Below are 27,687 nucleotides of genomic sequence, written 5' to 3'. Positions count from 1 at the left end.
GTTGTTTTGTCATCAGATTTTGACTATATCTTCTCCAGCTACGGTTAAACATATAGTGAATAGATTAAGTTGAGATATAAGAAAATAGAGGATATTTTGGCAAGACCCTATCTCAACCTTATCAATCCTTATCCCGATGTCTCGTGTTATCTAATCCCTCATATCACATAGTCATCATGTAAGTACTTAAAAGACTTTCTGACAGTTCTTCCGACAAAAACATATGATCCACTGTCTTATGTGGTTGTCCACTGTCTTTATCCAACTTATTGGTCTTAGCTAATACCTACACTGCAATAACCTTAATCTTTATTTAGATAATTATGGTCAACTATTTCATACATAGGTATATAATAATAATTGAACTATGAACTTCATTGTATTTCGAAGAGGAGGGGGGCGAATTACGGATTGAAAAATATTTTTTCATGTATTAAGCCATGTGTTAATTTAGACAGACTTAGTTATTTCTAATCTGCATATATTTATGGTATAAATTTCATTATAAACGTTAAAGTTGAATAATCACTTTAACTAACACATTGACGAGTTTTATGACGATTGAAATATATCATTTTCATTTTGATCTTTTTTTTCAGTTTTCTTTTCTTTCTTTTTTTTTTGCCACTATGAAACAGTGTCATATTTCTGAACATTTTTATAAATAAATCATTTTCTTTGCAATTTATTATTTTTATACCATTGAATACTTAAATGGAAGGCTTTGTTCTGTATTACGAAGCACAAAAACATAACCTGTTGTTTTGTTATACTTTTAAGATACCTATGATTCTGATTATATTGTGATTAGATCTAAAAGATCATTTTAGTATAACCTCTTGTATCCGATACATTGTTCAACACAGTTCTCATCTTCTGGACATTTAAACAAATCTTTTACCATGTCAAAGTTCATTGTGAAAGTTAAAACAAAAAGTGGTCAGCATATTGTAGATAATGCTAATTTAACTAATACAATTCTTGAACTGAAACAGATAATTTCAAAGGCTGTTAATATCCCTGTAAATAATATGAATCTTTTAATTGGCTATCCCCCCAAACCAATTGATCCAGGGTCTTTACTGAAGACTCTAGCTGAAGTGAACATTAAGTCTGGAGAAACGTTAATTGCTGAAGAAGTTTCATTAACTATACAAAGTCCTACAAAGACGTTTTCTCCTCCTGATCGACCTCATGTAGAAGAAGATAAATTGGATGGTGGATTGTTGATGAGACAAGTTGTGCCTGCAGACAACTCCTGCCTTTTTACTAGTGTTGGCTTTGTTCTAGGAGGTAAGCTAAAGAAACTTTATTAATATAATGTACTCGCAATGCATTTATCATCAATTAATAATATTACTTTTAGGAAAGGTAGATACAACTGCCGGTTCTTACATGAGGCAAATAATTGCTGAACAAGTTGCTAGTAATGAAGAACAATACTCCGAAGCTATTCTTGGTAAACCCAATAAAGACTATTGTCAGTGGATTTTAAAACCTGAATCATGGGGAGGTGCTATTGAATTAGCAGTTTTGTCCAGTTTTTATGGAATCGAAATAGCAGTTATTGATACTATGAATGGTGTTATTAACAGATTTGGTGAAGACAAAAGTTACGATTATAGAGTTTTCCTAATTTTTGATGGAATTCATTATGACCCTCTGTACAGAGAACCGATTGAGGTAATTTTATGTTTATTATATCAGTTGTAATTCTATCTAACTATTCATTCTGATAGGCTAGTGTACTTATCAATTTTTTCTAAACATATTAAATTAAGTAATTTATTCACTTTCAAGCTGTCTTCTGTAAAAAAGATGTTCACCTTTTCATCTCAGGTTTCTGCATTTACATATTTAGTTACTTTTTACATAAGTGTAAATTTATTTTAGCTAAAATATTTTTAGATCTACTTATTCTATCATGGTATTTATATCCATAAAATGTATCTCTCTTCACCAGACTTATTCTTATCCAATTAGGTCAAATTGGATTAGGGAAAAAAATAGTTATTTGCCCACACCAAAAAATAGTTTACATAAGAATCATTCTTCTAATCAAGTATTGTGATTTATCCCCCAAATAATTAAAATTATTAAAAACTATTACATTCTATTTCTGTATTTTTTATGGTAATGTATGGTACCAATGAATAGATGTTACCATCTGGTTGGACACAATGGTAATTTTATTTTTAAAATAAACCAAAGGGTGGCAAAGAAGTTTTAGTGAAAATATGCCTAGGACTGAGATATAGCCCTTACTAAATTAACTACTTAAAAAAATTTTCCATCTCTTTTTTTGGTGGACTAGTGGTACAAGTAGCACCAAAATTATACATTTAAATTGTGAACACTATTTAACTGATAAGAGAGTTAAACCCCTAAACTAAGGGGTACAAGTGGCTCGTTTATCACAAGGAATTAATTAATGGCAAATAAAAACTCATCAAAAACGTAATACTCAGATGGGTGTAAACTTATTTCTAAGTTCTAAGTTGTAGGCCAGCAGCAGGAAGTCCTGAGATACCAGATCAAGTCAAGTTTTTAATGTTTCAGTGTTTTTTCCTCTTCCCTTCCTTTCCTTTCCTTCCCAGCCAACTTCTCCATTAATTAAGAAATGTACTTATGATATGCATGCACAGTATATAAAAACTAAATCATAAATTGTTTTCCTAATTTTGGGATAAAATGATTACTCAATAATTAATGAGGTCTTACTTACTCAATAATTAATGAGGTCTTACTGAAGTTCTGCTATTGAAGTTACTTCTACATTTTATTCTGGATGGTAAAAACTTCTTCAGAAATGTTTAACATAAGTCATAGATTGGTATATCTTCACTGTTTATTTTGTTTTACAGTTATTTTCTATGTTGGTTATTTATTTATTTATTAAGATAATAACAAATTTTCTGAAATTATTATTTTAATTTTTAAAATTCAAAAGATTTTATTTAATAAAGAAATTTTTAATGTATTTTTTGCTATAAATAGTTATTTAATTTCTGTAAAGAAATTATTGATTTTAAATATTTTATTGATACTGATTAATTAATTTTAAACAAAAGCATTAATTTTATTTATGTTTTTAGCCTGATGGGTCCATTCAAACATTTTTTTTAACCTCAAATGACAAAGTGTTAAAACTTGCGGAAGAACTGGCTCAAGAAGCCAAGACGAGCAAACAGTACACGGATGTGAATAGGTTTACACTTCGTTGTTTAGAGTGTAAAACTGAACTTACTGGTCAGACTCAGGCCCAGCAGCACGCCCAACGAACAGGTCACATGAACTTTGGAGAAATAGCCAGTTAACAAAATTTATTTATGAACTCTTCATTTACTGAACTCTCACCCTTTGCAATTTTTTTGTAAAACTCAAAACCACTGCTTACACATAAGAAAACCTGTTTCAGCGCAATAATATACTGTTTTTATTACCACAATTAGCTTGTATCAGATTTATTTTCTTCATTTCGTTAATAGCATATGAAGATTTTATCCCTTACAAATCTTTTTTATTTATTAATACAATGTGTCTTTATAGGTTTTTTATAAGTATAGTGTTTTTATTAATAAAGATAATTAAGGTAATTTATTACCTTTTCAATTATTAAAATGAGCACTTTTTTTTTTAAATTTTTCTTAAGCCGAATCCAGGTTTAATAATTATTGCTTAAAAACAGAAATATTAATTTTTTTCAATTTCTCAACTACCCAATTTCTTAGGTTTGGGTCATCGTATTTGAAATCTATGTTTTACTTTTTTTTTTTATTATTATGTGCAGAAAACACATATATTTAAAAAATAAAATAAAAAGTACCACTAATTCTTTAGCTTATTAATAATAAACTTTTTTAAATTTCCTGTCTTAAACCTAATTGTTAATGGAATACATGTGACCGTTATACTCCATTAAATACTATGCAATAGTATAATATTTTGTTTAATGGATTCATTTTTTACTCCATAAAAGATTTATATAGTATTACTTGTATATTCTTTGTTTGAATTTATAAGTAAAATAGTTTAGCTATACATTATTTTCATAATTTGCTGTTAGTAAAACTTAGCTCCTGAAAAACCTGGCGACTGAGCCTGATCCTAACCAAATCACCTGCTTGTACAACCTTTGGTCTGGAAACCGTACTTCCTTACTAAGTACTGAGCCCAAGACCCTTCATGAGTGTTAAGGTCAAGTTAAAACTTTACACATGTTTAAGTTGACTTTTATCTTTAGTAAATAGGTCGGATTCTTATTTTATACCTCATAGAAATGCTATTACATTTTCAAATGTATATTTAGGTTGATATAAGAAAACTCTACAGTACATTTAAATATACATTTTTAAAAAAAGAAAAGTTGTGAAGGATAAAAAATAAAATGTACAACATTACATTATTTTATCATTTTTAATTTTTTTACGAGTATGATTCCATATAATAGTTGCCCTGTGGATAATTATTATGCATTAAGCACTTTGTAATTTGGCTCTTGCAATGAATCTTGTGGGTATTGGAGGTTGTAAAAGCACTTTTAAAAATACATTTGTTCAAACACAAGGTAGTAAATTAAGTACTGTATGATTATTTTTAAATTTTAACACATTTTAATTTTGTTGATAATTTTTTTATTTCTTAGTTAGTTATTACTGAATTTTCCTATTTTCTGTAATTATTGTTACTCTAAAAGTAATGATACATTTATAAGTAACCGCCTGATATATTCAGATAACTTAAGAATTTGCATTATTTACTTAGTTAGTTATTACTGAATTTTCTTATTTTCTGTAATTATTGTTACTCTAGAAGTAATGATACATTTATAAGTAACCGCCTGATATATTTAGATAACTTAAGACTTTGCTTTATTTTATGAAGGAAAAATTAATAGTGTTTATAATTAACATTTCATTGGTTTTAGTTTCTGTGTTCTCAAAGTGGTATAGAATCAGTAAAATTTTACCTTGTTCATTGGCTTCTTATCGTACCTACTATTTCTTAAATAACTATAAAACTCTTTGTATCTCTGGGCCTGTTTTTAAAAGATTATAATGCTTACTTTGATCATGACAGTATCAGCTTATAAAAGAAGAGATTATTAGTTAATTATTGATTTGGATTATAAAATAACATGTTAATTTAAGTATGAAATAAAACAGGTGCATTTGGAATTTATCAAATTTTCATTTTATTTAAATTCCATGATTACTTCTGCATGTGTATCTTTTTAAATTTAACTTGCTCTTGGTTGATAAAGAATATTTATTTCAAATTTAGTAAGGTCCTAAGTTTTGTGTCTTCAAAAATTTTATCTAAAATCAGATTTGTTATAACAATTAAGGCATCGTCGTCTGTGATTATTAATGAGAAAAGAATATGGAATTGGTTGGATTATTGTTCTAAATAAAATTTGGATGAGCCACTCTCTGGTTCAGTTAGCTGGAATAAGAATAACATGTGTTCACTTTAATACTATAGATAGTTATTTAGTAATTAAATTCCCTTAATTAAAGAAATATTTAGTTGTAGTAGATTTATTTTTAGACACTATATAGATATAGTTAGTTTACTTTCAGTATCTTTAGGCAGCTAACAAACCTCTTGTATATAGGTTTACAATCTGTTAAAATTATAGTGTTGAGTGACATCATAATTTATTATTTACCATTTACTAGGTTTGGTATTATGGTTAAGAAAATATTTAAAAAAGTTTTGTGGTTACATCGTAGAGAATGTTCCTGAAAGTTGTAATAAAAAAAATTTGAATAGATAAAATATTTTTTTAAATTATGTAAATACATAAGGTAACATTAGTAATTTATTAAAGCTTTTGATTCAACTATTAACAAAGTTTAAAAAATACTACAAAATGTAGCAATGCATTTTTATATTCAATAATTAATAAACTTAGTTAATTAACTTAAGGTTATCTTTGCTAAAAAAAAAAAAAAAAATAATAACAATAGTAAAACTCATATTTAAAAAAATATGTGCCTGTTTAATTGTGAAAAAATTTATTGAGAAGTGGCCTTTGAAAGTATTTCTTTGGCAAATCTTTTGTAGTGGATTGTGAGTATTTAAAACTTTTTAAGCTTACCTCAAGTATGAACTGCTTGTTTACCTGAAGTGCCTAAAGCACCTCTGGAAGCTTTTGAAACCTCAACTCAAATTATATTTTATTTGTTAGTGATCAGTTAGGAGGTATTTGATTAATGTCTTCATTTTCTAAGTCTACTCGATAAAATTGACAGAATAACTTACAGGAACTTGTCACATTCGGGATTTAGCTTATTTTCAACACTTAAACCTTAAATTTCAGTACAAATACAAATTATATCTCTTTCACAATCCCTTAATGTTGTGAATTGTGTCAGTTATCTAGTCCTGTGCCTCAAAAGCTGCAATCATTAGTAAGGCATCTATTTGCTCAGCATATATATCAGTGATTAATAAATACTCAATAATATAATTAATAAATATATTTTTTCATTTGTTTTTATTTCTTTTTAATGGTAGGCTAGTCTTAGAATTTAGCTTCATTAAGGACATTTAATTATTTTCTGATTTCGGAAAAGGTGTAAAAGAGAATGTATGATTTGTAATGTTCAAATTTTAAATCTGCTATAACTGAAAGTTGATATATAGATAAATTATTTTGAGAATAAATTATTATTCCATTGTTGATAATTTTTATTAACCAGTCAGTAAAATTACATAGACCAGTCAATAAATTTACATACACCAGTCATATTAAGAGTCGGGCATTTATTGGTAAGAATAAAAAATAAATAACAAATAAATTGATTAGAGTAAAAGTAAAGTAAGATTTTTTGGCCAATATTCTAGGATCAGATATAATCATAGTATTCTAAGTGAAATTTTTATTAACATTTCCTTTTGACTTGCCCAAAAATTTGAGTATCAAAATTTTACCATAATAATATTGGTGCCTTCCTCTACAAATGTAATGAACCTTAATATTGGGACCTATCTTTACACATCACTGGAGATGTATGAATATTTTTGTTCTTGAGTAAAGTATGGCAATAACATGTCATGTTTTGTCTTTATTAAGACCAGTATGTTAAAATGTAAATGTTAGGCAATGAAATTCCATTGCCTTTGCAACGCTCAAGCCCCCTTCTAGGTTATCCTGTTGGAGTCACTAGATTTTCATCAATATGTTGATTGATTAATATTAGTGAGTTAAAACCCCTTTACTTTCTAATTTAAGTTATTAGTTTTTGTTCTAAATTACTCATCGAGTATGATTGGAGAGCGATGAGCGAGAATTAAATTATCACTCACAATTAATGCCCAACTCTATAGTATGCCAAATTCTTTTCCTATTGTATATTCATTTAAATTGATGTTATATCAACTGACTATTATCATATATCATGTCCTCAAGACTGAATTCCATCAAGGTTAAAATATAATGTATTTTAGGCCTTTTTGTCATTTTATTAAATAATTTTTTACTTTTGACATACTTCAGGTTTCAGGAGCATTGTGTAGATATTATAATATTTAAACTACAATTATTTAATTAAAATAAGTATATAATGTATTATATAGCTATCTTTTAAATTTATATATATATACATATTGTTCAAGATTCTCATTGTTGACTTATACTAAAAAAATTGAAAGACATTTTATTGGGAATAAAGAGAAATATTTTTTTAATTGTTCAACTTGTAAATCTGATTGTAGATTTTTTATATGCAAAATATGTTAACATACTCATTCAATAAAAACATGTACTAATAACCTACATATTTAGATAAAAAGGATAGTGATTAATTTTCTAATTTTTTGGTAAAATAACTTGTTTCTTTATTATTGTTTAATGTTTGTATTTAATGAGTTTACCTGCACCAAAATGTTCATTCTGTTTTGTAATTTAAAAATATTTATAAACAAAAATTATTTACCACTCATTTAATTATCACCCTATCTTTGTTTGATAAAACTAATTAATTTTAAAATTATTAGTATTAGTTGATTTTACCAGATGTTGGAATTTTTACATTATTTTTCCTGGGTCCATGGTTACTTAGCAACCAAGTATCTTATTTGAACATTTTATATGTTGTAGCTTTGTTTAATTGAAGGTCATCCTAAGGAAACAAATTTATCTACACTTTATTATTGTTGAGGTGATAAAGCATTTGTAATAACTTTTAGAATTCCTATTAAATTGTATTCTATATAGTAGGAAAGTTTTTCATTTAAGTATAATTTATAGCTAAAGTACTCTGTTAAAATTTCTGTAGTTTCAAATTCTATGTTCTCAATTTTTACCTCTAGTACCTATGTCATTGATATAATCTTAAGTTACTTATTTAATGGTAATTATTTTTAGAAAACACTATTTCTAAACATTTTATTGCTTATGAATACAAAATGTTCCACACTAATCCTTTATTTCTTATTGAGACTCAAATAATATATTTTTTACATGAAATGTTTCTAAATATAATAATATAACAGCCTTAGTCTACAACACAATGGGTGTGTCTGTTGGACCCAGTAATATTATTTGTCTACTTTTTATCATATCATATGTTGAAAATAATACATTCATTAATATTCTTGTTTATCTATTTATATGGAAATGTATTATATAACCTAAAAAAAAGTTGATAACACCATAATCCAAGACAAAATCTATATTGGTCCCACAAATCTTCCTGTAATGCTGTGGAATAATTTTTGTAGATTGAAATTGTACTAGTGATTCTTCTTTGTGTAATACATTTCACAGAAAACATAGTATCAGAATTTTTATGTTCATCAGATGGCACATATTGTGTCTATGTTTTTTTCTTTATTTTTATAAATTTCTTAATTGTATGTTCCATAAACTTTAAATTTTTTAAATGAAAATAGTTTACACTATATAAGCATGTGAATATAAACATTATTTATTCTGTCTTTTAAGTCCATTAAAAGGCTCTGATTTTTTTTTTTAATGATTAGAAGATATTTAGATATTAATTTTAATTTAGTTTATACTTTATTTTGGTGCAAATCAACAGTGAAATACTTCTTCCTGCCCTGACGTTTATTCAGTATTTTACAAAAATAGTAATAATATGTGTACAATCAAAGATATTTCTCATAAAAACAAAAATAAATATAATGATGCTACTGAAACTGGTGTGTAAAATTACGAAAAGTTGATCTCAGGGCTTTTTAAATAAAAAGACTTTTTTTAATTTAATTTTATCTTGGATAAAAGCTGATAAATTTTGTCCTTACTAGATAGAACAGAATTAAGCTATTTTATTCTAATTTCAGGGGTTTTTATATTAATTATGTTTTTTTGTTTTAAATTATATTAATAAAAATGTAAAATAAAATTTATAAGAATCCAATGAGAGATGTGTGTTTTTTCCTTACATATGTTAACTTAATATTTTGTTATTAAGTTATTGATAGTTGTTTATATTTGATTTCTTTATTTCTCTTTATCAAAATGTTTTCAAAACAAATGAATATGGATTAAAAAATACAGTAGTAAATTATGAAAGATCAAAGATTAGTTTCATTCACAGTGTCATATTATAGTGCATCGCTTATTCAAAATGGCTCAACAAAAACAAATTGAATTTGAAAACCTCCCCTCTCATCTGCTGGAGTATATATTTTATTACATACCACTAATCGAAATAGTGAGATTGTGTGCAGTCAGCCCAATTTTTCATAGCACTGGTAATGTTGTAATTCGTAAAAGATTTTTTGAACTACGTTCTGATATTTATAAAGAATTGAAGGCCTTAAAAGAAGAACTTGATGAATTGCCTAAAAGTGAAATGTTTTTTGAAAATCGCATAGTTTTATTGAGATGTCATTATTTTCTGGAGATGATCTTGAGTGAATTAAGTCTTATCAGAGCAGTATGGCGCAAAGCTCTTTACACTAAATCTTCAAGCGTTTTATCTATCGGAAAATTACTACATGAATTTTATTCTGCATTTTACATTGTAAGTAAAATTTTATAGTATATTTGCTAAAGTCTTCCGGATGAATTTTATGTTTCTATGATTTGAAGTAATTGGTACTTGATGTACTATATCCAAGCAGATTTATACCATTATAGCTCATTCAAAAAAATGTGTTAGATTCATTTCCTGCCCAACATTGTATATATAATTTATTTTAAAACTTCCTCACTAGATTTTAAAACATTTAGTTGGGACATTTTTGAATTAGTATCGCAATATATTGATAAATAGTTATATTCGACTTTCCTTATAGACTTGTGTTTTTAAAAATTGTTTTATCAGGCTGTACCCAATCCATAAGGATTTAAATTTGTGGCATTCACAAAAAAGTAGATAGTTAAGTTAAATAAAAAATGAGCTGTTCACAAATTACTCTGGTAACTTCTCATAGGACTCAATCCATATCCAAGTCTTTCGGTTCAGAGTCCTCAACATTCATTCATTAAGTATAATAAAAATTATTCTTTAAAACCTTATGATACTTCATTTAGTGGACTTAATTGACAATATGAAACTCCAGAACCAGCCAAGTCCATTTTCCAATTTTAACAGTTAGATCACATGTGATTTAACTGTTTTCGAACAAATCCTTTCACCTCTTGATAATCCAATACAATAGCTGTTAAAGAAAAAAAAGTAACAAAAGTTAGCTAGGTACAGGATCAAGATTCATGGATCAAGCTCCTCATACTACTCAGCAGTAGAAGAGGCGTGATTAAAGAGATAAATAATTTACATTGATATTCTTGATATATATATATATATATGTATATTTCGGCGTTTGAAAAATAAATGATTCTATATCCACAGAATGTTCTGTTGTTTCTTAAAATTGGTGTTCTGATTATCTCTGAAAAGGAAATAGCGTCATGACTTTAATTTTTGATCCCTAGATCCACAAAGTAATTTTTCTGGACTTTGTAACTAGAACTGATTTACTGCTTAAATGAAGCTAAATGTTTTTTGTGAAAAACTTTTCTGTTCTGAAATGCCAAAAGATATAGATACTCTTTTTTGCAGAATTTTAGCTGCTTTAATCATACTTTATTACGTCTATTTGGCTATTATTTTCTGAATTGCTACTTATAATCTTAGTTATGTTTGTCGATTCTGTCTTTCAAGATGCTTTCTCATGGTCTATTGTCATCTAATACTGGCTGGCGAGTTTCCCTAAGTAATTTGTGATTTTTCTTTCTTGATATTTTATAGATTACTTGAAAGTTGCACTATTTACCTTATGATAATTTTTCATTATTATACCTCATTTATGTTTTATTGGGTGCCTTTCAAAAACCTGGTCTTATTTAGAAGAAAACATTTTAAATTGCATTTTGTATTCTTATCCTCAGGTTTTTTTTGTATTCAGTTTATTTAAGAAATGAAGTAATTCTCTTTGAAAATAAAATCAAGCAATTTTTGTTGTAACTTTTAATGGATATAGTCCTAATTATATTTCTTTTATTATATTTTTCAAATTTATTTTTACCTCTAATTCCTATTTTCAGACAAAGCGTAGGCAGTTACCTCCATGGCATATAAATGATGAAATCGAAGGTAAAGTAATTAAATATGCAAAGTTATTTTTTGAATGTAAATTGGATGAAGTGCAGTATGATGAAATGTTTGGTAGCCAAATTTTGGATGTGTTAGATTCCATGATCAACAGGCAGTTCAGAATTAATGTCAAGTACTACCCACAAAAAAACCTTTGTTGTATCGATGCTGTTTATAAATTGAGAGATCCCCATGTACGTAATTTACTAGTTATCTTATTTATTTTGAAATTTGCCCGTCAGAAAATAGTAACATCTTAATATTGTATTTAAAATAAAATCATTATACAATGATTTATTATATAATTTGTTTAGGAGACACAGCATTTAATAAGTTACCCTTGATATTCTCTATGTTATGATATTGTTTTGTTGATATGTTTTGTTCTTATTAATACAATTTATTACTATTTAAAAAATCTACTACACATATTTTCTCTCAAAATATCAGCTAGTTTCTTAATTGTCTGATTTTTTAGTATTAGTATCATAAAATAGATCTGTGCAAAATTCATTTTAAATTGCAAATCAATTTTTTGTTGGAAGATAGTCTGGATGGCAGTCAATAAAGATATCAAAATATTAGAAGAAAGCTATTTATTGTTAACCAATTTTTCGCCCACTTTGCAGGGCTTTTTCAAGGCTGTCAGATTGAAACAGCCCTCTCAACTCGCTGACATCTCTGTTTCAATCTGACAGTCCTGCAAGGTATGGCGAAACATTAGTTCACAACAAATAGTTTTCTTCTAATAATTTGATACCTTTATCTCTACAACCTACATCATATGATCAACTATCATCTTCCAATATGAATATATTTTTTATTTATGTTTAATAAATAATGAATTTATTCGTAATTTTTAAATTAATATTTTAAAGTTCAATTTCCAAAATTTGTATTGCTTAATTTTTTTTCAATTATTCTTAATTAAAATTTAACTTGCATTAATAAATATTTGAATATAAATCATAAATTTAGAATTATATTGAATATTTACTTTTAAAAATCCCTGTTTTTTAATAAATATTGTGTTGTCTAATTAGTTAAATGTACATGTATTATTATATGTAGCTGCTAACCTTTAAAAGTGATAATTGAAGGATAAGTACTAATGGAAGTATTAGTTGAATTTTATTTTTTATTCAAAATGAAAGAATAATATGAAGGTCTATCTGCAAAATTCATTCTCCACCTCAGCAAATTTTATATTAAACATATGTAAAACCTCTCCAGTTTTGATAAATGAGATTTTTAAGCTTACATTTTTAATTTTGAAAATGTAGTTTAGTCCCGCAGCATTACATTTTCAACAAAAAAATGCTAGTTTAAAAAGCTCTTTTATTGAAATTAGAAGAATTTTTAATAAAAGGTAGACGATCTGAATGGAGTCTAAAAGCAACTCAAATTCACCCCACTTTGCTAGGCTTCATCAGGACTAAAAACTAAAAATATTGTAAACAGAGTATAATATGAAACTAAAGTGAACTATAGTAGAATATAAAAATCATATGAAAATGAGTAGGTAAATTAAAGAAAATAAAAATAAGATGTACAAAGATAAGTATAAATGAAATACAATAATAGATATTAGATATAAAATGAACAGGTGGAGTAATAACAAGTAAAATAATAACTAAGAGATGGAAATTAAGGAAATAAGGCAAGAAAATATATATATCAAGAGTTAAATTAGAGGTTGTTTCTGTTATCGATAAAATTTTCTATTAAAAAAAAATTTAATAATAAAAAACGAATCCTGTTGAAAAATAAAGTGGTTTATAATAATTTTTTTTTTTTATTATTATTAAGTTTGTTGAATAGTATGATTACTTTTATTTTAAATTAACATTATTCATACTTATATAACAATGTCATTAATTAGGTACAAGCAATTATCAAAGACCACATCTAAAAAATTCGTCTTACTTACTATTTTCTTTCCTTTAGCATTAAAATTGTACCCAAGATTTTGAATTTTGCACTTTTCAGCCATTATGAATATGTTTCAAATTATAAACATTAAGGCTGTCTATCAGCAATCATTAGCAAGAGTAAAGTTCCACAATTGAAAAATGAATTTCAATCAATTCTAAATGGACGCTTTTTAATTTTTGGCGCACATTTCTTTTGAATGTGTCATTTATTGACTGCACATAAATTTATGTTTATAAACTAAGAATAACACCATTGTAAGGTACTATTAAATATTGTTACTATATCCAAATCTTATAGCTAATCATACCCTTAGTATTTAAACAGGACACCAAAAATAAATGAAAATGGAATAACCGAAGAGGACCGAAGGAAAATCTTGACCTATTTTGTTAGTCTTGTAAGAATCAATAATCGAGTTGCTCTCCGTGAAGAACAATATCATAGAGAAGTAGAAATTTCAAGGTACAGCAACATATACATGACCTAAATATATTTTTTAAAATGATATTCTAATTAAAATTACCTTTACTGTTATGATTAATAGGTCTAGAGAAATAAATATAATGGCTTTAGAAATAGACTTTATACTTCATGGAAGTTCCTCTTGGCTGACTAAAGATGTCAGGAAGTATGTATCGGTTTTGGACAATCCTCAAAGAGAAGAAAAACAAGTTGATGAAATATTTGAGTTTGAAGAGACATATTATTCTTCAGAATTTAGTCATTCTGCAACCATGGAAAAAGTAAATAAAAAAAAAAATCATTTTATAATTTGGAGATTTATTTTCTTATTTGATTTGACAACTAACTTGATTCCTTTCTTTTTTTTTAAACCAATTTGTTTTATTAATAATGACTTATTACTTTCTTCTCGATTATTTTATTGAATTGTATATTTTTATTTATATAATAAATAATACTAGTACTTTTCAAAAATCCACCCTATCTATGTTTCTGCTGAACATTTTCATTTTAAAGATGCAATTTGTTCAACAATCATAAAGGTTTTGCAATCTCCAAATTTGTATGCCAACACCATCGATCACTTTAGACACGACTCTGTTCATATAGACTGCTCAGGTAAACATCCCTCAGAGGTTTACCTGTCAGCTCAGTGTTATTTGACTTTCTAAGAATTTGTTCATATTTCTATCAATAACAAAATTAATTTATGAATCTGTTCATATTTCTATCAATAACAAAGTTAATTTATGAATTTGTTCATATTTCTATCAATAACAAAGTTAATTTAAGAATTTTTTCATATTTCTATCAATAACAAAATTAATCACTATTATTTATCTGTTCATAGAACTTAAAATCCATTAAAATTCAAGAATCTTAAATGGTGTACAACACCAAGAATGTTAGACAGTTTTGATAAATTATTCTTTTTTCTAGTTTTTCTCCTATAAGTAATTAATTTTAGGCATCGAATTTTCTTTTTATTTATTTCTTAAGCTATACCTTAATACATACATTTAAACAATTGTTTCTTACGTCAGAATTGTTTACACTTATCCTTATTCGGTGTTCTGTTGTAAATTTATTTCATTTTGATGTTTAAATTTAATTTAAAACATTAACACTAAATCTTCTTTAGTGATTTCAGAAATTTATTTGCAACATTCAAATCAACTGCCCCTTAAATCGAGGGCCATTATCAATTATGGACTGCTGGTCTAGATTGAAGCAAGACCTTCTCTCCCAAATCTACGCTCAGCCACGTTTCGGTTTTCTTGAGGGCTCCATTAATATTTCTGATACCAGCAGAGAAAGTGATATCAGTGATATTTTAGGTATTACAAATATTTCTATTACTATCACAAATATTTATTGTATCCATTTTTTTAAAATTTTATTTCTTTTTCATATTTTATCCATACATATTTTTATGTAAGTTCTTTCCCTTATTATGTTTATTATCATTTTGATGTCTGAAATTTTCTTAAATTTATGAATATTATTTTTATCTTAACATTATTTTGTATCTTTTTACATTCAAATGTAATGTATTAGTTAACCGCTTATCCCTCCCACTTCTCTATCCTATTTGTTTTCTCATCTGACTTCAGCTTCAGTTTTGTACATATCTGCATTCATTAAGGTGGGTTCTATTTTGTTCATTATTTTCCTTTATCATTGTCTTTTATTCTCATTCTCCTTTTTTTCTCTTTTAGTGTGTACTGTAATTTTATATTTCTTTTTTAATTGTTATTATTTCCATTTTTATTTATTATCTAATACTTTTTGTAATTCTTGTTGATTTATACTTTTCACTGTACATCTGATTTATATTTTTTTTTAATTTACTTTGTTCATTTTTATATAAATTTTCACATATTTTAAATCGTAATTAGCCACACCTTAGTTTACTTTTATTTCATATTATCTGTTTTTTTACTTTGTTATCTTATTTTAAGGTTCGTATCTTTTTTAGCCCTGATGAAGCCCTATAACATTGGCTGAAATGTTTGCTCATGTTAAATATTTTAATTACTATTTGAGGTTTTATTTGACCCCACCTGGACCATCTTCCTTTTATTTATTACACACGGTTAATAAATGATCTTCTAATATAAATATTTCTATTTTTATTATTGTCCTAAATATTTATTTAATTAGAAAATTTTACTTCAATCTATCGAACAAGGTATATTACAACTAACTTTGACAGGATGAACTCTCAGCCCTATATGAGTCCTCGAACAGGAGGTTGAAGTGCTGATCATTATACTGAAACAGGTTCCTTTCCAAATTAAGTATATGTCAGAATTTTTCTGTAATCAATGAATTTGGTATTATTTAATAAATGTGAAATCAATAAAAACATACAGGCATTTGAGGTAAAAGATAGATACGCTGGTCAGAAGAGGTTGAATATAATCATGTTAACCTGAATGAGCTCCAGTATGTAGGCTGAGACTTCTTTCAGAAGGTGCAACTTTAATGGTCTCTTCGGACTTTTTACTGGTCATTAATGACTTAACATTAATTTTTATAATTTGAAAATAGTGGAATTGAAAATTAGTACATTTGACAAAAAAACAGTCTTTCTATTTTGTATTCAACGTTTTCGAGAGATTGTACCATAGACTAGAAAGCTGTTGGGGGACTCCTGGAGAGGAAGTAACCCAGTCTGCAGTACTATCCTTTGAATTCATCCAATTCAAATAAAATCAAAACTTTTATATTTCAGATGTGCCATTATCAGAGCAAAATGGCAACCTGTATTATAAAATAACATACTGTACGATATGTAAGGGTGATTCCATAGTTCCTAAATGGTTTCCTAATTTTATCCATGCATGCATTGTTGGTTTTAAAAATTTGCAACTAAGCCACTCAGAAAGCATTTGATGGTTTTTGCAATGACCATCAGACTGACCTGTCAGATTAAAAAGAGAAAGGCAAAAAAAAATCCTTTATATATATTACTTTCCATTTATGATAAATGTAAAATATTTTACATATATTATTAATAATATTGATGTTTACTTTCATATTTATCTGTTTCTTACAAAATTATTTACTTGGTAATTTATTATTTATTATTATTTTCATTCTTGTTTCAAGTAATGCTTTTAAAATAAATAAGTGCTTAATAAAATGCTTTGTAAGGATAGTTGATTGTTAATTGTTGGACAAGTTGTGTCCGATAATTTTTAAAGGTTTAAAATAAATTTTTCATAACCATCAAATTAAGAAATTTTATTATTTAATTAAAACTGAAACATTAAACTACAATTTTCATTGCTTAAATTTATCTGGCCTAAATCATTCTTCCTGTGGACTCCTTATTTGTAAAACAATCAATTCTTATTCCCATATTTACAATGAATACCTTAAGAATTATATTTATACATAAAGTAAGAAAACTAGAAATTACCAAAATGGAACATGATAAAAATCTAATTTATTTTTAAAATAATAATGTTTCACCTTACTTACGAGAGTTCTCTTCTGTTTACAGGGGACTTAAGATTGCAGTGTACGGTCGAAGTTGTCATTTCAAGTAATGACAGTTACGAAATTGACAGGCTTATGATAAATGAAACTTTATCAGAACCTAGTTCAAATTCAAGAAATGTTAATAAATAAACTCAAAACGTTTTGAATTTTATAAATGTTTCTTACACATACCAAACAATTGTTTGTACATGTTTATATGTGAGCGGATGTATCTGAGTATACTTTTTTTATATATATCTTAGATAGTATTTAAGAGATTTTCAAGATTCCAAATTTTGAAAACAAATGAAAATATTTTTTTTTTTTGTCTTGAGGTTATCATATTACATATCAAATGAAATAACACATAATAGGCTTTAAAGCCTACCAACATCCCTCTAGCACTATCGATTGTAAATCTGTGAGTATCTTTATGGTCCAAAACATCATGAAATACAGCTATTTTTTGTGGTAGAAAATTGGTATTATTATTTAATTAGTAAATATTATTGTAAATAAAACAGTAGATGACAACACTGCTTCTCTGACCTGGACAGGAGGCTTTCCTTTGTCTAAAGTCAGTTGAAGTAACATACATACTCTTTGTCTTTTGCTATTAAACTCTCCCTAAATACATAGCATTTTTTACAATTTTCCAAAATTTATATTAAAAAATTGATCCATAAAAAATATATTTGAAATTTATTTGGTGGGTATAACAAAAATTTATTAAAAAAACAAAAGAAGGTAAATCTGAGATAGAAAGGTTTTTTAAATTTATTTATATTGAATTAAACACTATCAATTATACTCAGAAGAGTTTTCTTTTACAAATATTTTCAATTCTGAGAGGTCTATAACTATTTTGTCTGCATAGACATTATCTCATTATTTTAGAATTAAAAGAAATTTTAATCAAATAAAAAATATTTAAAGTAATTTTTAAGTATGGTATATCACTTAAATGATGGAAGCAAATAAATCATCATTAAGATTAATTTAACAAATTAAGATTCAAAAAATATGTTGCTGATCATTTTAGGTCATTAAATAGATGCTGAGTGTTGGGAAGGAACTTTTTGGAGTGCTTAACACCAACACTGTTAGGTTACATTTTCTTCTAATATTGTTGGTAAATATTTCTTTAAAAGATGTTAATTTACCCTGGAATTTTCAAAATTTAGCTGACAAAAATTATTCTATTGTATCAAGTTCACTATAAACTAAGTAAAGATAGGGATATGCTTATGAACTGATTAAAAAATTTTTTTTTACTTCATTGAATGATTTTCAACCAATCACAATTTCTAATTTTCCACACCCAGTCCTAAGCTCAAGATAGACTCTTCTGAGATGAGTCTGTCCTGCAATGATTGAATCATCAATAACTTTTTTTCTATAGTTCTTATGTTAGATCTTTTGGGATATTTTTAATAAAACCAACTGTTTTATGACTTATTTTTAAGATTAGTTGATATACATTGCTAATTATTTCTTTCCACTTGAATTGCTTAATCTATCGGATTTTATTCTGCTTGGACTCCTTACCTTGGATTTTTATTTTCTGGAATTAATGGTATTTTAAAAGTAAATGTTTGGTATCCGATACAGAATGCATGTTTACTTTACCAATAAATGTATTCCATTTTTTATGATTATAGAACTGTATATGAGCCACCACTAAGTATGTGAGATATTGTGGTTATTTTTTGTTGACTCTTATTTTCTTTCATTGACTTCATTTTCACATTGAATTGATTTCAGTGCACCGAATTTTTCAAACTATGCCTTACTTTCCAGGGAATTTATGCTTTGAATGAATTAAACTACAGTACAAAATAGCTTCTAATAAATTCTTCTATGCCAAGTGTGGAATACTGAAGAACTTAAAATTAAAAATAATTTTTACTTGTCTATATGAGGTTGATAAGAGGTACTTGCCTCACTCCTTAGTTCAAAACTGAAGTTAATATTTCTTAAATGACTTCTAAAATTCATGCATTTTCTTTATTTGGGTATTTGATTTATTCAAGCCTAGATCTGGAGGAACCAACATATCTATTCGATTCTGTTACCATTACCTTTATTCATATCCGTATTAGTGAAATTCTGTTTATAAAAATTCAATATTGTTGAAATTTGTATATATTTTTGAACAAACTACAGTATAAGTTTTAATTTAACCATAAGGTATTGAATCTTCTAAAATCATGTTGAGCTTTGGAAAATTTATAAAAGGTTTGTAATACTTCTGAAGGCAGATAATCAGAAAATTAAAAAAAATGCATTAGGATTTTAACTTCTTTTTTTTAAAATTTTTATTTGAAACTTCATTGAAATTTCATATTTTTCATAGATGTTATTAAAATAATAGGTAAAATTTAAAACGGTGATGATAGTTCATATTACAGTGATATTTTAAGTATCTTTTTAAATAAGAACAAAAAAGATTATTTGTTACTATGAGCAGAACTTAGACTTTAGGAATTGAACAATTAAAGTGAATATTATTAATAATATAAGAAAAATTTGATTAATTTAAATAGTTAACAGAAACATTGTTATTTTAATGATAAAAGAAAATTTATGTTTAATATGTAAAAAGCTTAAATTAAGAATTATTTACGATTTATTAATAATTCTTTTTAAATATAGGACTAATAGACATACATATTAAATAGCACAGTAATGCATTATGCTGATGAATAACGTTTTCTAACCATTTATAAGATAAATAAATGTTTTTAGTTTTTGATTTATAAATTTTAATATTATGAATATTTAGACATTAAAGTCAGATACGTTTATTATGCTATATTTCAATAATAACCTATTTAATAATGTTCACATAAATATCCATAGTAACACAATAATAAAAATTCATTACAATAGATACTTTTACTAAAGATTTATTTTATGTAGTAGTTTGTTGCCATGGTAACTTATATTAGTATACTTATCAGTAGTAGATAAATAAAAAATTGTTATTAGGTTATTTATTTAACTTTTATTAATAGTTAATGTTTATATAAATTTCATCCAAAGTACAATAACATAATTGTGATGTTCTGGAACTGTCTAAATTAAATAGTGCATAGTCAATTTTCAAGAAGACTTCTGTTTGACTGGTTCAAAGGAGAGCTGCTATTCTTTAGATCTAATCAATCTATCTTCTTATTATGCAAGATGAATTTGATTTTGATAAACTTCCTTATCATATCAAAGAGAACATATTCAAATGCCTTTCTTTTAAAGACGTTGCAGACGTATGTACCGTTGATTTAACATGGCTTTCTATTGCAAACAAAGTGATCAGAAATTGTTTCTTTGACTTATGTAAGCTTACAAGTGAAGAACTTGGGAGATTAAAAGGAGAGCTTAAATTACTTCCTCGTACTGCTTTAGGTTTGCATAGCAGATTGATGATACTGAGGTCATATTATCTTCTTGAAATGCTTTTATGTGAGCTTGACCTTGTTAAAGTTGTGTGGAAAAATATTCTTTACAATAGAGAAGGAAATACATATTCACTTGGAGTTCTACTTGATGAGCTTTACTTAACATTTAGAATGGTAATTTATTTTAAAAATCTGTCTATGATAATAATTGTTTTACGAACTTTTTAAAATCAAATTGTATATTTTATTAATATGAATGTCGATTGGTTGTATCTTAAAACCTTAATTTTATTTTGTGGCTTTTAAAATTTAGATGCTGCTTTTATTTTAAGAGCCTTCCTGCAGATTAGAAGATATTTTTGCTATTGGCTATTTTAAAACAATATTTTATTTTATTATGTATAGCCTTTACTTTTATGTGTCACTAGTATCATGTTACACATTAAACTCTGTAATAGGATGTTAAGTGTGGATGTTTTTGGGATTAAGAAACTTTTTTGTTACCTTTAAGAATTTGTCTTATTGTTTGTACCTTATGAAATTTTTGGTATGCTCTGGGCAGTCGAGGCTGTGGATCACCGTTCAAATTACATTACAGCTAGTATATGACGGGGGATGTAGACCTCATATTAGAAATGCATGGGAGAACTTGCAGTGTCCAAAGACCACACAGTATTATTCCTCTCATTTTCATCTGTGGTTGCTTTTTAATACCTAGTTGTGTTTAGTTTTTATAAAATAAAGTTTTTATGCTTACTTAATTAAACAATTTAATTCTTAATAATTTTACTTATTTTTAAATAAATAAATTAAAGGATATAAAAAAAATCACTCATTGGTCGTTTGGAATTTTTTTTTCACCTAATAAGGAGTATTTAGAATTTCATAATGCAGAGGTACAAAAGGAAATTTATGTCTATGGATCCCAGTGTATAAAGTCAAAAAATCATTAAAAGAAAAGAAGAAGATGGTCTCAGGGTTAGATGGTTTAGATCGTTATCATTAAGCATATTGGAGAAACAAAAAACTATGTTATGGCTGGCATAAACAATCCAGAGCACTGAGCATTGATATAGTAAAGTTCAAAAAAGTACTCCTCTTAATCTTGAGAAGTTAAAGGAATCAGAAGTTGCTCAACATTTGGAAGAAACAGTGTTAAAAGAATTGTACGAACACACCTCAGAAAATGATACCATTGAAGGAAAGTTGAAAATAAATTAAGGTAGGGTAGGGAGATGGGGAAAACCTGCTGCTGGCAGAAATGAGTGGCCAAGGATAATATTGGAGGCCAAAGCCCAGCAAGGGCTGGAAATTTGAAATAAAAAGTTTGGAAAAAGAAACATTGCAAATTAATTTATTAATAAATGAAGATGAATCAAAGAACTTCTACAAATACAGATGAGTAAAAAGTTTAACGTTGCCACTTCTTGGAAACTAGTGTGGTTGTGCTACTGCTGCCAATAATCAACTTTAATAATTTACTTCTTTTCTCTTATTGTACTATTTCTTTTATATGTTTATAAAGTTTCAGTTAAACAGTGGTGCACCCCAGCGCTTGGTTGAGCCCCTTACCGATGGGGTTGCATCTTATCCAGCTGCAGCCCTTCTGGTCCGCATCTGTCCATGTTCCATAACAAAGTACAAACTAACACTACTAATCTTGTAGTTTGTATTTGGTACAATTTCACTGATTTATACAAATCTGCCAGATAATTTTTTACTTCTTAACTCATGTAATATCACTAATAGTCGTCTTTATCGTGAATATTCCATTAAGAAAACTTACTAATTAGTTCTCCATAATATAAATATAAATATAAAAAGGACATGGTAAATAGCCAGAAGCCATCTAGGAGAATTTTTCAACTCTCCAATGTATACCATAGTAGTTATAATGAAACCTCTTGGAAAACCTAACACAATCTGAATAGGCTGAATTAACCATCTTAATACAGTAAACTGAAAAACAATGACCGGAGATAGACAGGTTTGTTAAGATCATAAAAGGTGTAATAAAAAGCTTACAGGGAAAATGTAAAATGAATAAAAATTAAAAATATCCATAATACAGCAGTTTTTGAGAACTAATATTGATTTTTTTAAGGTTTCCTGAACCTAAATTTTCTCTGGGCCTTTTTAGATCACTTACCTAAAGTCCATTCTTCTCATGGGCCTCATCTCATCATATATTCTGCCATTTCTTTTCTTTTTTCTTTAATTTTCATTTATTCTTAACAAAATATTAAATCTTTCAGTGTAAACAAAGAAATCTACCTGCTTGGCGTGAGGAAAATGAAATAGAGAGCAGGATGTTAAAATATACAAAAGCATTCTTTGATCACAAATTAAAAGAGCTTGACTTAAATAAATATTTTGGCTGCTTAATTGTAGATTTTATGGACTTAATGATTGATCGGGAATACACTGTTGATGTTTGTTTTACTCTTCAAAAAAATATCTGCACCATTAATGGATTCTATAAGCTACCAAATCCTAGGGTATGTATGAAAATAGGCGCTTAACTACTAGAATTAGTTGGCAGAAGAGTTACTGTGTAGTTCTCATCAAAATTTTTATTTTAAAATGGATAAAAAACAATAATTGGGTAAAAGAAGAATTGTATTAAAAAGTTGTGTAATTTAACTTATTTTAGTCAATTATTGTTCACTATCACTCATTATACCAATAAAATACAATTGTACAATTTTTACAATTGTAAAATGTTGGAGTATTAGATCATTATGCTATTATACAATTCTCATATTCACACTGGTTAGAACAAGTTGATAATCTGTTTGAAAACTTGCCCTTTCTTTTTTGCTTTAGTTGGAATAAAGTCTGTCTAAGTTGAGTTTCATGGTGAGGGAGATTGGAGAAAGATGTGTGTCATTCTATTGTTTTTTTGACAAATGTGAAATGACATGAATTCTATAGGTATTTTGATAATGAATTCAATGGTGTGGTTCAAAATTTTATAATTTTCTTACATAAAAAAATATATATTAAAGAAAATCAAAACGTTCTGGAGTGTTACTGTCCCCAGTAGGAGGTTTTCCAAGTTTACCTGCGTTGAACGAATCTACAACGTGGAAGAGAAAAAAAATAAACAAGTATTCATTCTTTATTTTTTGTCACTGTGTTCTAGTACACTCTAATTTATTTAAACAGGTACTAGTAAACCCACAGGGAAAAAACAGAGCTGTCTCCAAATTTTACAGGAAACTTCACTGAAAAACTGTTCTTCTGATTGTCCGAGTCTACCACATAGTCCATAAGGAGTAGGTTTTGGAAGAGGAGGATTTTCCCCAGAAAAGAATGGTATGTCCCTTTAAATTCTCATTAGGAGTGTTACCAATGTTTTGTTCCCAATTATCACAGCTGAAATTTCAAATCTTATGACCCAAAATTAGCATTCTGATAACCCATTTTTAACAAGCCATCATTCTCTAACCTATATCTCACTCTAAACTGTAGCATGTTGTCTATACAAAAACATCTGGAGTGTTACCAGTGGAGAGTCATGAATAAAAAGTCACACTTCTGGATCATTGCACGTATTTTGCTTAATTATACTACCTCCTTTTACTACTGAGTGAAAAATGATAATACACTGATACATAGAGGACAGATAATTTTACTAGATATTGATAGTGATATAAAATCAACCTATTAGGTATTATGTATCAGTAAATATATAGATTTTTTACTATAGATAGCTCATGCAGGCCCTTTCAGCAACAGAAAAGCACAGCCGGTACAGAAAGAAAAGGAAGCTGAAACACTATTGTGACTCCGTTTATTAGGAGAAGCATAAAGTTAGATATGCGAAAAGAAAGAAAATTTTGGAAGTTGGACCATAAAAAGCAAGGAAAAAAAAAAAGAGATTGGAGGAAATGGGCTGGTGCCAGTGAAGATGGGAAAAGATGCTTGGGAATTGTGCAAGGCAACCATCATCAACCTTCTGATTCCATCACCGACTGATTTTGACATACCTTTGATACCTGTTCCTCCTGAGTCTTCAAGTAACATAAGAAGAGGGAGAAGGCTTGTCACAAAAAACATAAAGGCACTCTTGCAAATTTCTTAAATAATTTCAACCAAAAGAGGGGGTAAATGAAAGTTGTGTGATGCCCGCACTACACCATTTTTTTTTCAATTAATTACTCTTCAAATCTAGCAGAAAACAAATTGATAAAAATTTAAAATAGAAAAATATTTTTTATTTTTTAAAATTTATTTATTGATATTTACAACTGTACATAAAATACATCAAGTAAATTTGAGGAAATCATAATGGTATGGTATAAGCATGTAGAGAAACTACCCATTGGTAGCACTCTAAAAACATTTTTACAATATAAGGTTCCGAGACCATCTTCTTTTCAGACGCCTCGGAATAAAAGATGAAGCAAGATTAGAAACTAATGGGTTTGAGTGGTTAGGATGTTTATAATGGAAGGATTGAAATTATACAGAGGTAAGGGCAACATTATTGAAATATACTGTAGGGCAGTCAGTAGGTTTACGACATAGGGTAAAGGTAAATTGATGGGATTTTTTGGGATTTATTTTAATCCTCCAATTACACCATCATTCCTCAAGGGCTGTGATATTGGATTGAAGAGTTTGGGATGCAATTAAAGGGTTATTATTAACAGCGAGCACACATGTGTCATCAGTATAAGTGATGAAGATAGTGTTAGGATTGGTTGGAATGTTTGCTGTATAGATTGTGTAGAGGATGGGACCGAGGATGCTACCCTGAGGAACACCAGCTGATGGAAAGAAGTGGGATGAATAGGAGCCATTGTGGTTTACTTTAAAAAATCTGTCAGTGAGAAAGGAACGAATAATGAGAAAGTATGTAGGAGGTAGGAATTTATGGAGTTTGTAAAGCAGTTCCAGGTGCCAGACTCAAGAAAAAAAAATATATATATTACTTTCAGAATTGTTTTTGAACATAAAAAAATGATATTAAAGTCATTATCTATTGCCTGATACTGATATAAGAGAGGACTGACTAACATATCTTTTGTGTTATTCATCTTCGCATTTAGCAGTACATCGTTACTCCAGAAGAATAGTGACACAACTGTAAAATTTTGTGAAAATGACTTTATTGTGTTGGAGGACTCCAAAATGAATTCGTTAGATGTTTATAAATTGACATAATTTTCCTTATAAAATTCCTCCCATGATAAATTTTCAAGTACAATTATGTTGACTTACAAACATATAGTAAATGCATTTTAGAGCCTGCCCAAAGAATAAAGTAAATTTCACCTAGTTAAAAGTTGCATCTTTATTCTTCCTGACCAGCAATATATGCTGTCCATTTTCTTCTTCAATTTAAAAATATGAAGTGACTTAATAAACTATTTTGCAAGTTATACCTTCATTGATAGGCATAGTTTTCTTCACGATTATAATCAAATTCACCCTGTATTTAATTTCATTTTGATGGTAACACTCCTGACATCTTGGTGTTGTTGAGCTATTTTCAAAATTTTGAAACAAATACAAACAGCCTGAGAACTGATAGTTGGTTGAGCTTTCGGAATGTTTTCTAAAAAGATCAAATGGTGGTGAATGAGAACTTTCAGGATCAAGATTCAACATTAATTATTTTGAATTCTGATGATCTTGGAAACATCAAATGGTCAAACAATAATAATTATGATGACCTACATATACTAGGCCAACACTCTCCACACCAATCTCCTCCACTTAGATCTCCCTTTTGTTTTTCAATCTTTAATGTGTAATAATCAGAATGAAAATGAAAAATACTTTTTAAAAAGCCCACACTAGTAGTGATGAAAATCATAATAATAATAATAATAAGATACAAATAATGTTTATTCTGGTAAGAGAGGTTTTAAATTAAGGTAGTAGAGCGGGTAAAGACTGCAAAAGCTCCTTACATAAAGTTGCCTAATTTTAGAAAAAATATATATAACCAATAATCCTTATTTTTTAAAGGCTTATGAGGGATATTAAAATTCCTAAAACTAATTTTCAGTACCTCAACAGACCTCCACAGTTACAAAACTTGCATTCTGACAGACCGTCATTTGCTGATAAGAAGAAAATCTTGCAGTTTTTTATAAACTTGGTTAGAATCAACAATAGAGTTACTTTACGTGAAGAGCAGTATAACAAAGAAACTGAATTCTCTTTAGGGTATGAGATAATATCAAAATCTTGTCAGTTATTTATGTTTACGTTGATGTAGAGAGTAGAATAAAATAATTCTTGTAAGGTAAAAATGATTATAATAAAAGTAATGGATTATAAAAAGTGTATTGTGTCAGCTTTTTTGATTATTGACAGAATTTAGTTTTCATAAACATGTAAATGGCTTGGGTAAAGTTGTGTTAATATTTAAGTGTGAAATTTAGTCTCTTAGTATTTAAGATTTTTTTTTTTTTTTTATGACAATAATGACAGTTCGATTATTAAGGTGACAAGAAAAAATTAAAAATCAAAGACATATTATTAGAGATTGGAGAAGTTTGTCGGGGGGTGCAGTCAGCAAAGAACAACATAAACCGCACCCCCCCCCCCCGAATCATTAATCTATGGTCAACTATCTACACCTCACATATTATTAACACTTTTCTAAAATAGAAGTATATATTTTATTCGATTTTTTAAAACTTTTTTTTTTTTTAATAATTTATTTATTGATATTTACAACTGTATACACATATATACAGCATGTAAATTTGCTGTAGGTGACATAGTGACATGATAAAAACATGTGGAGAATCTACCCATTGATAGAACTCCAAAAACATTTCTAGAGGAGAAGATCTCGAGGCCATCTT

General features: G+C 27.6%; 3 protein-coding genes across 12 annotated transcripts in view; all 3 read left to right on the top strand.

Annotated features, from left to right (window-relative positions):
- The first annotated feature begins 711 nt into the window (after positions 1-711).
- Positions 712-3,448, top strand: Yod1 (Yod1 deubiquitinase). Its single transcript, XM_014419193.2, has 3 exons — positions 712-1,293; positions 1,367-1,683; positions 3,096-3,448. The coding sequence occupies exons 1-3, from the start codon at positions 903-905 to the stop codon at positions 3,315-3,317; spliced, it is 930 nt and encodes a 309-aa protein (XP_014274679.1). The 5' UTR covers positions 712-902; the 3' UTR covers positions 3,318-3,448.
- A 5,986-nt stretch (positions 3,449-9,434) lies between these two features.
- On the top strand, positions 9,435-17,621 carry LOC106680087 (uncharacterized). Of its 2 annotated transcripts, XM_014419574.3 has the most exons (6): positions 9,435-9,998; positions 11,525-11,767; positions 13,822-13,970; positions 14,053-14,251; positions 15,121-15,307; positions 17,482-17,621. In XM_014419574.3, exons 1-6 carry the CDS (start codon positions 9,600-9,602, stop codon positions 17,607-17,609), a joined length of 1,305 nt encoding a protein of 434 aa, XP_014275060.1. In that variant the 5' UTR covers positions 9,435-9,599; the 3' UTR covers positions 17,610-17,621. The 2 variants fall into 2 exon arrangements, with proteins under 2 accessions (XP_014275060.1, XP_014275068.1); XM_014419582.2 differs by lacking the exon at positions 17,482-17,621 and having other exon boundaries at positions 15,112-15,259.
- A 2,786-nt stretch (positions 17,622-20,407) lies between these two features.
- LOC106679998 (uncharacterized) overlaps positions 20,408-27,687 on the top strand; it is a 23,567-nt gene continuing 16,287 nt past the window's right edge. For 6 of the 9 annotated variants that reach the window (XR_001343055.3, XR_002945001.2, XR_010843358.1 and 3 more), the window contains exons 1-3: positions 20,410-21,031; positions 23,113-23,355; positions 26,880-27,040. Coding sequence is in view for 6 of the 9 variants with exons in the window: in XM_067047200.1 (XP_066903301.1) it covers positions 20,639-21,031; positions 23,113-23,355; positions 26,880-27,040 (797 nt within the window). In the remaining 3 variants the exon portion in view is untranslated. Of the gene's footprint in view, positions 21,032-23,112; positions 23,356-26,879; positions 27,041-27,687 lie in introns of all 9 variants that reach the window. The other 3 variants (XM_067047201.1, XM_014419463.2, XM_067047202.1) reach the window with 3 other exon arrangements.

This window comes from Halyomorpha halys, unplaced genomic scaffold (assembly GCF_000696795.3).
Source record: "Halyomorpha halys isolate HHAL.00 unplaced genomic scaffold, Hhal_1.1 Scaffold15.1, whole genome shotgun sequence".
Taxonomy (NCBI): Eukaryota; Metazoa; Arthropoda; class Insecta; order Hemiptera; family Pentatomidae; genus Halyomorpha; species Halyomorpha halys.
The sequence above is the reverse complement of the archived record's forward strand: the minus strand, read 5'-3'. Positions and strand labels throughout refer to the sequence as shown.

Coding starts and splice junctions, on each gene's coding strand:
- LOC106680087 (XM_014419574.3), top strand. CDS start 9,600: ATGGCTCAACAAAAACAAATTGAATTTGAAAACCTCCCCTCTCATCTG. Junction 14,252..15,120: donor ATTCTGCAACCATGGAAAAA/GTAAATAAAAAA, acceptor TAGTGATTTCAG/AAATTTATTTGCAACATTCA. Junction 15,308..17,481: donor TGATATCAGTGATATTTTAG/GTATTACAAATA, acceptor TTCTGTTTACAG/GGGACTTAAGATTGCAGTGT.
- Yod1 (XM_014419193.2), top strand. CDS start 903: ATGTCAAAGTTCATTGTGAAAGTTAAAACAAAAAGTGGTCAGCATATT. Junction 1,294..1,366: donor TGTTGGCTTTGTTCTAGGAG/GTAAGCTAAAGA, acceptor TATTACTTTTAG/GAAAGGTAGATACAACTGCC. Junction 1,684..3,095: donor TGTACAGAGAACCGATTGAG/GTAATTTTATGT, acceptor TTATGTTTTTAG/CCTGATGGGTCCATTCAAAC.